At 40.4% G+C, this 10,381-nt stretch overlaps 2 protein-coding genes across 3 annotated transcripts; both read left to right on the top strand.

Moving 5' to 3' along the window:
- Positions 1 to 387: 387 nt before the first annotated feature.
- pla2g12a (phospholipase A2, group XIIA) lies at positions 388 to 2,259 on the top strand. Of its 2 annotated transcripts, XM_076989488.1 has the most exons (5): positions 388 to 522; positions 626 to 865; positions 1,006 to 1,082; positions 1,165 to 1,330; positions 1,541 to 2,259. In XM_076989488.1, the coding sequence occupies exons 2-5, from the start codon at positions 646 to 648 to the stop codon at positions 1,657 to 1,659; spliced, it is 582 nt and encodes a 193-aa protein (XP_076845603.1). In that variant the 5' UTR covers positions 388 to 522; positions 626 to 645; the 3' UTR covers positions 1,660 to 2,259. The 2 variants fall into 2 exon arrangements, with proteins under 2 accessions (XP_076845603.1, XP_076845602.1); XM_076989487.1 differs by having other exon boundaries at positions 426 to 865.
- A 346-nt stretch (positions 2,260 to 2,605) lies between these two features.
- LOC143490922 (caspase-6-like) lies at positions 2,606 to 8,495 on the top strand. Its single transcript, XM_076989486.1, has 8 exons — positions 2,606 to 2,783; positions 3,178 to 3,222; positions 3,462 to 3,498; positions 3,595 to 3,744; positions 4,019 to 4,095; positions 4,194 to 4,369; positions 5,665 to 5,812; positions 6,112 to 8,495. Exons 1-8 carry the CDS (start codon positions 2,756 to 2,758, stop codon positions 6,351 to 6,353), a joined length of 903 nt encoding a protein of 300 aa, XP_076845601.1. The 5' UTR covers positions 2,606 to 2,755; the 3' UTR covers positions 6,354 to 8,495.
- Positions 8,496 to 10,381: the final 1,886 nt, after the last annotated feature.

Raw genomic sequence — 10,381 nt, 5'->3', positions numbered from 1 at the left:
CTTTTAAAACTGCTGCATTTCAGATTTTTTTTTTTTAAGCAGTAATTGTACAAATCTCACCCCTGGTGGTGATGCTGCTGTAGTGTATTTCATGTAATTATGTCTTGTCAGTGTGTAAAAGCACATAGTGATGTGTGAGTACATGTAAAAGAAAGTTGTACATTTAAAACATGCTTTAGAAGCACTTTGCACAACTGATGGATGAAACATTCTATAAATGCCTGTAGATAGAAAGATATTTTGAGTAAATGTGTGTGTGTGTGTGTGCATAATACATTAATTAATTAGTATTAAATTATTTAAAACTTTTTAAGCCCAAAAAACCTTTAGAATATTAATACAAAAACATGTAATTCCAATTTAAACTGAATTTGAGAGTGACTTTTATTTTTTAGTAACCCGGAAGTTAAGGAATATTGAATGAAGGCAGCTAGCTAGCTAGACGTTCTTCCAGGTGTAGCTAGTGAAGATGACAACTTTAATTCGTGCCGGCGCTTGACACAATTTGACACTGGACATCCGGTATTAACTCATAAACATATAAAGGAGAATCAAAATGCATAGTTTATTTTAATGCAGCGGTTCAGGCTAACTCAGAAAAGTGAATGTAATTTGCCTCCGTCAGCTTCTGTTGCTGAGTGGACTATGCACGGGGACGTCATCGCCGCTGTGACGCTGGTGTTGTCTATGGGGTTTCTGACCACTGCATGTGGACTCGAGGAACAGTTTCAACCCGAGACCCCAGACTGGCGAAAGACGTTAAAGACCATCCGGAATGGCATCCACAAGATAGATACATATCTGAATTATGCTTTGGATTTAGTTGGGGGCTCTGATGGACAGTGTCGTTATAAATGCAACGATGGTAGGTCAGCGCCCCTTATTTCAGGCGATTTTGCGATATCCACTGGCACGTAGATGTCACAACAGTTTAGTTTGAGAGTTAAAAGTCAGAAATGTGATCTTGTGTTGGTGAGGAAACATGATGGACATGCCTCTTTACAGGATACACACCAGTTCCTCGTCCTGATTACAAACCACCACCACCAAATGGATGCGGATCTCCCTTGTTTGGATTTAAGGTAAGTTTACACGGGACTTTTGATAACCGTCCCACATTTGTTTTGCTCATAATCTTACTTTCCTCTGGTCTGATGTTTACAGTTTGATATTGGAATTCCATCTATGACGAGATGCTGTAACCAACATGACCGTTGCTATGATACATGTGGACGAGAGAAGCATGACTGTGATGAAGAGTTCCAGGTGTGCTTGGAGACCATCTGTAGGAACGTGCAAATGACTCTGGGACTTCACCAGGGTGTGCAAGGTAATCCGAGTGTAAACAGATTTGCTGTTTTTAATCAATCTATATTCTTTTTATTCAGTAAATATATTCAGTCCTTACTGATGTAGCCTTGGCTTGTCTTAATTTTTCACTTTCCATGCTTTCTGCAATATCTCTGAAACAATGTGTTTGGTCTGTATCCCATTTTTTTCAACTATGTTCCTGAAATAACTGCATGTTTTTTTCCTGCAGCCTGTGAAACTGCAGTGACTCTGCTTTTCGACGCAGTCATGCACCTGGGCTGCAAACCCTACCTGGACAGCCAGAGAGCTTCATGTATATGTCTCTACGAGGAGAAGACAGACCTGTGAATACCTTCATCCAGAGACATCAAGCCTCAGCTCTGTATGGTTTAAGGCAGGGGTCTTCATCTCTGGACCTCAAGAGTTAAATGCCCTGGATTTTATAATCACTACCAATTAATTTATTAAACACTACGTGGATAATCAAATCCCAGGTCTCCACTGTTGTTTTTGTTTTTTAATCTCCCCTTTTTAATTATCAGTAATTACAAAATCCAGGGTTTGAAATTGTATTTAATATCCACAGTTCCACACACCTAGTTTTTTGCTTTACCTGTTCTTACCTGTTTCTGTGTATCTACTCTTTCCTCATTGAGGAATAAATCATATTGGTAGTGTTTGCAGCACTGTGTCTCTAACACTTTTCAGGTCCATTGTTGGACTGAAATAGTCGTTCATCATCAGTAGACATGTTTCAGTTTTACACTGTAACAGTAAATTCCCCTTTCAGTGTTGGGCTTAAGTTTATCTGTACAGACAAAACCTGTCTCTGTGTCTCTTAGGAATGAACTCGTGCAGCTATTTTGCACTTATTTGTTGCATAGGAACGCTAAATTGTTTTTTATAATTGAGAGATTACACAGAAAGCATTAAACGTATCAAAGGTTATCATTGTACCAGACTGAACTCACTACTGTTAAGCTCATGTTCAAATAATTTCAAAAAGTCTTTGTATTTTGTGTTTATTTACAGACTAATGTCTGAAAAATGACATGATATATGAAAAGCATGATTAATCAACTGATTCGAGATGAGTGGCATCTTAAAAGTGCACGGCTATTTTCCCATGTCTGTGGAACAAGAGGGGTCGTTTTAAAGGAACATTAAAACTCAAATATAAGTGTTTGCTCATTGTTCACATTCACGGCATTCACTTTCCCCAAGACCGCAGGACATGGTGCAACACGCGACTGAATCTAGAAAATCTTGTTCTGAATTGAGTCCATCGCAAAGAAAACGCGGAAGTTATTACGCTGTTTGACTGACGTCTTCGGTGTCCAGTGTTGGTTTACTCGGTTTTCTTTAACCACTCAATAGGCGTCGAGCTGGTCTTCAAGTGGTTTTATGCTGACTTCTCAGATAGGAAACTTAGTTATCTTCCGAGATGGCCTGCGAGGGAAAAGACGTCTCAGGTAATGTCGCTTTCGACGCTATCGCTCCTTAAATATAAACTAATTCCGTAAATGACATTAGTTGTAGGCTATAGTTTCTGTTCCAAACGAAAACTAATTTTATTACACGCTTTCTTATGGCAGTTGTGAAGGTTAGTAATACTTTTTAATCATGTCATAACCTGCCATGCCTATTTTCTAAAGTTACCCAGAATTTGATCGTTAGTGATAAAGGTCAACCGTATTGGAAAAATAGTAAAACTTGAATAGCTTCGCGCTACTTAAATGAACCTGCTTTACGTTGCATTGCCTTAATAGTTTCTTAGTTAATGCAGGTTCGTCAGAGATCAACTTTGCTACACCGTGAACACGACAGGCTTCATTCGGTGTGCTATAATGGGTATTTTCCCCCCAGGACACGTAGACCAAGACAGCCAGTCAGCGGAGCGAACCCCTTCAGGTTGGTTTCAGTTTAGGACGGGATCAAAGGCTGTATCAGTATTGATGAATAGCTGTCCAAACCTATACCATAAAAGTGATATAAACCTGTATAAAGCAGCTCTGTTGTGAAGTGTCTTTATGTACTGAGAATAAATTCTCACTTGTGGTAACGTTATTCCTGAGCTGATATTTAGGTTGTAGAATATTTGCATTTGATATTTTTTATAACAGATACGTGTGTGTGTGTGTGTTCTGTAGGCCAGAACATTACAGAAACAGATGTTGTATATAAAAGGTAAGATTCTGGAAAAGTGTGCTTTTATTATGCTTTTTCGAATCACTTGTTCTCAGCTTAATGGCTCTTGCTGTGGTTTTGATGCTTACCCTCCAGTACATTCGTTCTTGACCCTGATGAGGAATACCAGATGAACCACAGGCACCGTGGCCTGGCCCTCATTTTCAACCAGGAAATGTTCTACTGGCACCTTCGCATGAACCCTCGCTCTGGAACCAATGCCGACAAATTTCGCCTCATCAAAAGGTACATGCGTGTTTTTATATAATACCTTGCACAACTGTAACCTTATCAAAAGGTAACACCCAACATAGCCCTAAGTAATCATGATGTAGACCAGGGCTATTCAACTATATTTTTCCGCGGGCCAGATTTGACAGAGACCTCTGACCTGTGGGCCAGACCTATACCAATACTGTCATAGTGGATGTAAAATTGAAGCGAATTTTCGGTTTGTTTTCCAATGCACGTGTCCTCAGGGTTCAAGTGTATTTTGTCCACCACCCACTCTCTTCCCCAGGTTTCAAGATCTAGGATTTGAAGTGAAGGCTTATGATGATTACAGACGTAATGAGATTCTGAAAATAATTACAGAAGGTACATAAAAAGTAATCTTGTATCTACCTTACTCTCTGAAAATGCCAGGTGTTGTCTTTTGGCTTCACTTTCACATTGATGGCAGCCTTTGACCCCAGCTGCAGAGTCCAATCACGCGGATGCAGACTGCTTCGTCTGCATCTTCTTGAGCCATGGTGAAAATGGGCATGTCTACGCTTACGATGACCAGATTGACATCCAGGAGATCACTGCCCTCTTCAGAGGTGATAATTGTCAGAGCCTCGTAGGAAAACCCAAGATCTTCATCCTGCAGGTGACACATCTCCCAGTAAATATAATTGTAAACAGGATATGATGTCAAATACCCTGTACCAAACCGGTAGACCCGAACAGGGCCCTGCCCAGTCTCTTCAATGTAGAAACCATAACCTGACAAGCTCTTCCCAGAAGTCATAAGGCAGGAACCTTTTGTGAGTGTTTTGTGGAACCAAGCCCAGGGCACCTCCTGAAGCTCCAGGCTCAGTTTGGTGGTCCCCAGCCCTGCTGACACTGTTTTGCCTCCATGCTCAATAAGAAGCTCTACTTAAGACCTAAGAAAGAGTACTGAGTGTGCTTCTCACACACATGCACACACACACAGACTCCAGCATATGTGAATTTCTTTCAATCATTATCAAATCCATGACGGGCTGTTTGTGTCCATACAATAGGAATAATGGTTGCTGTACACACATCACACATGAACCTTTCTTAGTAGGTTGATATTCTGATTTTTCTACATTCTGAATATGTGAATTTCTGGGCCTTTCTGAATATCCTCCATGTGTTGTGTCACCTCTAAGTTCCATGCGTTGCCTTTTCTTAATAACGTCTTCAAACGGGTTGAACAGGAGCAGTAGGGAGAGGACACTGATGTCTCAGGTGTCTTTTTCTCATTTCCCTTACTACTGTCCCCACTACAACTGTCCCCACTACAACTGTCTCCCTACTTTACTACAGTAGACTCAAATAGGGCCCTGCCCAGTCACTTCAAACTAGAAAGCACAACCTGACAAGCTCTTCCCAGAAGCCATAAGGCAGAAACCTTTTGTCCGTGTTTTGTGGAACCAAGCCCAGAGCACTTCCTGAAGCTCCAGGCACTACGTGTGGTGGACTGACTGCTCCCAACCCTGCTGACACTGATAACGCATGCCAACAGTTCCAGCTGCACATACTGAATTAACCTCCATATATTTACCTACTGCACTGCAGTTAGTCAAACACTCCATAACCCATAAACTCCATATGGACCTCCCTGGTGACTAAGATTGCACCTGTTAATGCAGGTTCAGTGCCATTAGTTCTACACACACAGCACAGTACAGCACAGCACAGCACATTCTGGTCTCCTGCAGCCACTGACACCATCGGAGCATGCTCAGGGCCACCCACTCTGACTGGTCCATATTAAACATGACAGTGATATAATACATCTGTCCACTTAATATCCTCATCCTCCACATTCTCAGAGTAACGTGATTCAGACATTCTCAACAGTGTTCAACAGAGGTGAGTTAAGGTGTTCTGCATAGTCTTATTGTTAAACTGAAAATGTCTGGAAAATGACAGGCATGTCGGGGGGACAAACACGATGACCCTGTGACTCCTATGGATGTGGTCGACAGCAAGACGGTCAATGAGACGGTGGTGGACGCCGGGGTGATGTACACACTGCCGGCAGGTGCTGACTTCATTATGTGTTACTCTGTGGCTGAAGGTGAGTGGGAAATGTAGTCTCTTACAATCCATCCAAATTCAGGACCAGCTGTGCTGTTGAATTTGAAACTGTTGATAGTGCCAACCTGGGCCTGTTATTGTATTGTAGTGGCTGGGATATGTATACACACACACACACACACACACACACACACACACGCACCTCACTCAAAAACAAACAGAATGACCTTTGCTGTAGTATTTGTGTATTTGGGAACTCCTTAAACTAACGTAAACAAATAGACTCTGTGTTACTGATTAAACTAAAGATTAACTGTATATGTGTTTTGACCTGAGCAGGTTTCTACTCCCACCGTGAAACAGTGAATGGCTCTTGGTACATCCAGGACCTCTGTGAGCTTCTGCAACACTATGGCTCCAAGCTGGAGTTTACTGAGCTGCTGACGCTCGTCAACCGCAAGGTGTCCCGTCGCAGTGTGGACAGGTGCAATGACCCGGCCGCTATCGGCAAGAAACAGGTGCCCTGTTTCGCCTCCATGCTCACTAAGAAGCTCTTCTTCAGACCTAAGAAAGAGTACTGAGTGTGCTTCTCTCTCTCTCTCACACACACGCACACACACTCAGATTCCAGAATATGTGAATTTCTTTTGAGCATTATGATCAAATCCATGACGGGCTGTTTGTGTCCATACAGCAGGAAAAATGGTTGCTGTACAACAATCACACGTGAACTTTTCTTAGTAGGTTGATTTTCTGATTTTTCTACATTCTGAATATGTGAATTTCTGGGCCTTTCTGAATATCCTCCATGTGTTGCGTCACCTCTAAGTTCCATGCGTTGCCTTTTCTTAATAACGACTTCAAACAGGTTGAACAGGAGCGGTAGGGAGAGGACACTGGTCTCAGGTGTCTTTGTTTCATTTCCCTTACTACTGTCCCTACTTTACTACTGTCAGACCTGATTTAAGTTATTCAAAGAAGGAGTTTTCCTGGGCCGGTTTGTCCACTGTAATGGGTTATGGTGGTGGAATTCCAATTTTAACCTGTTTAACAGGCTTAAATTTATGTGTATAAATATTTAATGGAAACTTATTTTTCAGTTATGAATTTGAAGATCCGTGATCTGGGGTCATATTTGCCTTCTGTATCGATCAAATATAATAAATATGGGTAAAGGGGATGAGATCTTGGATCCATGTACATCATAGGTGTCAAACTCAAGGCCCGCGGGCCATATCTAGCCCACAAGATAATTTTACATTGATCTATTATTATTGTTATTTTGGCCCTGCGACAACAGCTGCCTAGCCGAATGATACATTCATGATACTGGAAACGTTTCCGCATCATTGAAGTCAAACATCTGTAACGTCAAAGCTAGCCCTTATCAATGGCGAAATTAAACACAGGTTCTGTTTTCAGAATCAATGAAACCTGATGGGAGGCTGAGTATATTGTGGCGTTGTGATCTCGTGTTCAAACTTGGTCACCGTTATGCTGATTACTGGCTGGATTTAAGGAGTCGGTGTGTTTTCACTGTAATGCAAATTTATCTTTTTCCTGATACTGTTGGTTAAAATGAGCAGTTTCACTTCGTCGCAGTATGTTAACTGACATATATCCGGTAAACCCATGTGTATTATTTGTGAAGCTAATGTGGCTGTAATTAAGGAATTCAGTCTAAGACGGCACTTTGTAAAAAACATCAGGACAAGGTCAAAACTTGAATGCAGACCAGAAGCTACAGAGAGTAGAAGCGTTGAGAGAGTTTGGCCCGCGACCTAAAGTGTGCTTTTGAGTTTTGGCCGCTGGTGCAATTGAGTTTGACACCCCTGATGTACATGCACTGAGACATTTGATGATGACTTTGGGCTAATGGGTTTGCAGTGTGTATTAGCCCAGTGTGTATCATGTTTTTACTTTTGAGAAATCACTCATTTTTTTGTTTTTGAGAAATCTTTCATTTTGGGTGACTGCTAACAAGACAACAGCAGTGATCTTTTCAGATGGTGTAAAGTAAATCACAGCTGCACGTGGCCATGTTGATATCAGATCATTTTGAAAGGTGATGCTTTCATGAGGAGTGTCTCATCCCCACCTGCTGTCATTCTGACATATAGCACCACGGCGACCTGCACTGTGTGCCGTGCAAAGGTCTACACTTCATTAAGTGTTGGATATTAAACACTTGTAAACTGACTTTGCCCAGATGACTAACGCTAGTCATATTCTGGAAAAAAAAACTATCTTGTCCTCTGGTAATGTACTCAGGGTGTCTGGTTTAAAGAGCACTGACAGCTCCTCCATCGTCCTGACTCCTCCCAGAACTTCCAGAACTTTCTACCTAGTTGTTTACATTATAGGACTTGGAGATGGACGGAATGTAATGCTGGACAGTAAAAGTCTTTTCTTATTCTGTCACAAAATGACTTTATTTTAAGAAAGACACCACATTGCTGAAGGCAGTTACCTCGACCTCTGGTATGTTTCTGTGGTTACTTCAGGTGTTTCAGTGTTCTTAGCCTTATGGTTGGTGCTTATTTGATTTATGACTTTGTTTTTAACTGCTGGATAATTGGGAGGCTGGGTTTGCACTACATAAGAGTTGAGAAGAAATACTTTTATCTATGTTTTTAAATATATTTGGAAACAAATTTAAAATGTTTTTATGTCTTTAAAATCTGTTTTCACTTGAGACAAATTAATAAAATCAGTCAAATGAACATATTTGTGCTTTCATTTCACTGTCATGGATTCTTGCTAGTAACTCCACAGGTTGTCATAAACTGCCTTTTCTGTTGATCCTTTTAGCTTTTATGAATGATCTTATTCTGTGTAATTCCCTCTAGAGTTGGGAGGGTTGCTTTAAAAATATACCTGTTAAAATGTATCTGTAACCTAATACATAAAAGTCCCACAAATTAGTTAATACAAGACCACAAAGTATTAGTATCCACAAAAGTGTATACAAATACAAGAATCCAGATTATTTTCAATCTCTTTAACTTCCAGAGAGTTGCAGAGCACTGACTGATTTCCTGTAGGGTCAGTCCAGTACATTCAAACTGTGTAAATTAGGCTTTTAAATTGAACATGTTTTTACTCTCTGAACATAATTACAAAATTATGATGTTAATATACCAAACTACAAACTAATATACTACATGAAATTACTGATGCAGCATAACTGGATTGGGTGTCTTTCCTTCATAAATGAGAAAAACAACACCACCACTCTCTTAAACGATAGAAATGTTTATTTACGTCTCTTTAAAGACTGTTTGTGTTCCTTTACAAAGGACAGAGCACTGTCACATCACCTAATAAAAGTCGAATTTGATTAGGTACTGTAACACTTGTCATTTGAACACTGGCATGCCTTATACTATATAGAGTAGCCTTACTAGTGTTGTGTACAATTAAGAACTGGTGTGAAGTGAAGACTGGACTGGATTGTCTGGACATTCATCCCATCAGTTCTCTTTCTAGATAAACAGACTGCAGTGTTTCGGGACTGACATTTCTGTAAATGTCAATCACATAACGTCAGTCACATTACACATTCAGGCACAGCAGCCGCTGTGCTGGAGCTGCACAGCTGCTGGAGGCATCCACACGTGGTCCTCGGTCTAGAACCTCTGACACTCCTGAAACCTCTGACACTCTTCCTGAAACCTGATTCACCTGAGTCGACACACTCAATACATTCATCACGACCTCTTTTTAGCATTGTCCACACACACACACACAACTCTGACGGCTGCAGAATCTCTACATCACACATTTTCTCTTTATGTAGGCATTGTGTTCAGTAGACAAAATGTCACAGAGCAACACTGATAGCAGAAGGCCATTTTAACAAGCTGACTTTTTCTTCACGTTATCGACATGGACCATCCTGCAATGTAATATAATAAAAGGTGTATTCAACTAAGGATTTTCATAGTCGAATCTGATTCGTCAGATTTTCCCTTTAGTCGACTAATAGTCGAATCAGGTTTTTTATTTTTATTTTTTATCTAGAGCACTTAAACGGGATCCTGTTCTCATTTAGGACTTTTTTCCACTTCAAAGTAAAAACCTAAAACACTCAGATAAATGAATAAACATGGTAGGTTGGCTTTATTCAGCTTTTATTTATTTACTTATTTATTTTTTAATGAAACGTTAGAGAACATTAACCGTCAGTGCGCAGTGCGCATGTCGAACTCTCAGACAGGCACTGTGCAAAATGTCAAAAATATTTTAAATAAAATGTGCCTGCTTGAAAATGTAAAAAAAATGGCACACAACAGCAAAAAAATTATAAGCAAAGGTTCAAGTAACGGGGTTTAAAAAGCAAACAACAACAAAAAAATGTTATAGGCCTACTTGCAGAGATGCACCACGACAAGACGAGACGACACGACCGAAACGACAAACGGCTGAACTGTTTGTTTTTTCGTCTTACGCGTTTTAAATGGTATGACATGTTGGTTGTTGTCATGCGAAAGGAAAGACGTTGATGACATAACTTCCACTTTACTTTGTTTGATTTATCTTTATCTTTTTCAAAATACCTTTGAAGTTTTTTTTAGTAGCTATTATAATCTCGGCAGATGCTGACTAT

The sequence above is a fragment of the Brachyhypopomus gauderio genome, unplaced genomic scaffold (assembly GCF_052324685.1).
Source record: "Brachyhypopomus gauderio isolate BG-103 unplaced genomic scaffold, BGAUD_0.2 sc68, whole genome shotgun sequence".
Classification (NCBI taxonomy): Eukaryota; Metazoa; Chordata; class Actinopteri; order Gymnotiformes; family Hypopomidae; genus Brachyhypopomus; species Brachyhypopomus gauderio.
This window is presented reverse-complemented; position numbering and strand designations above follow the sequence as displayed.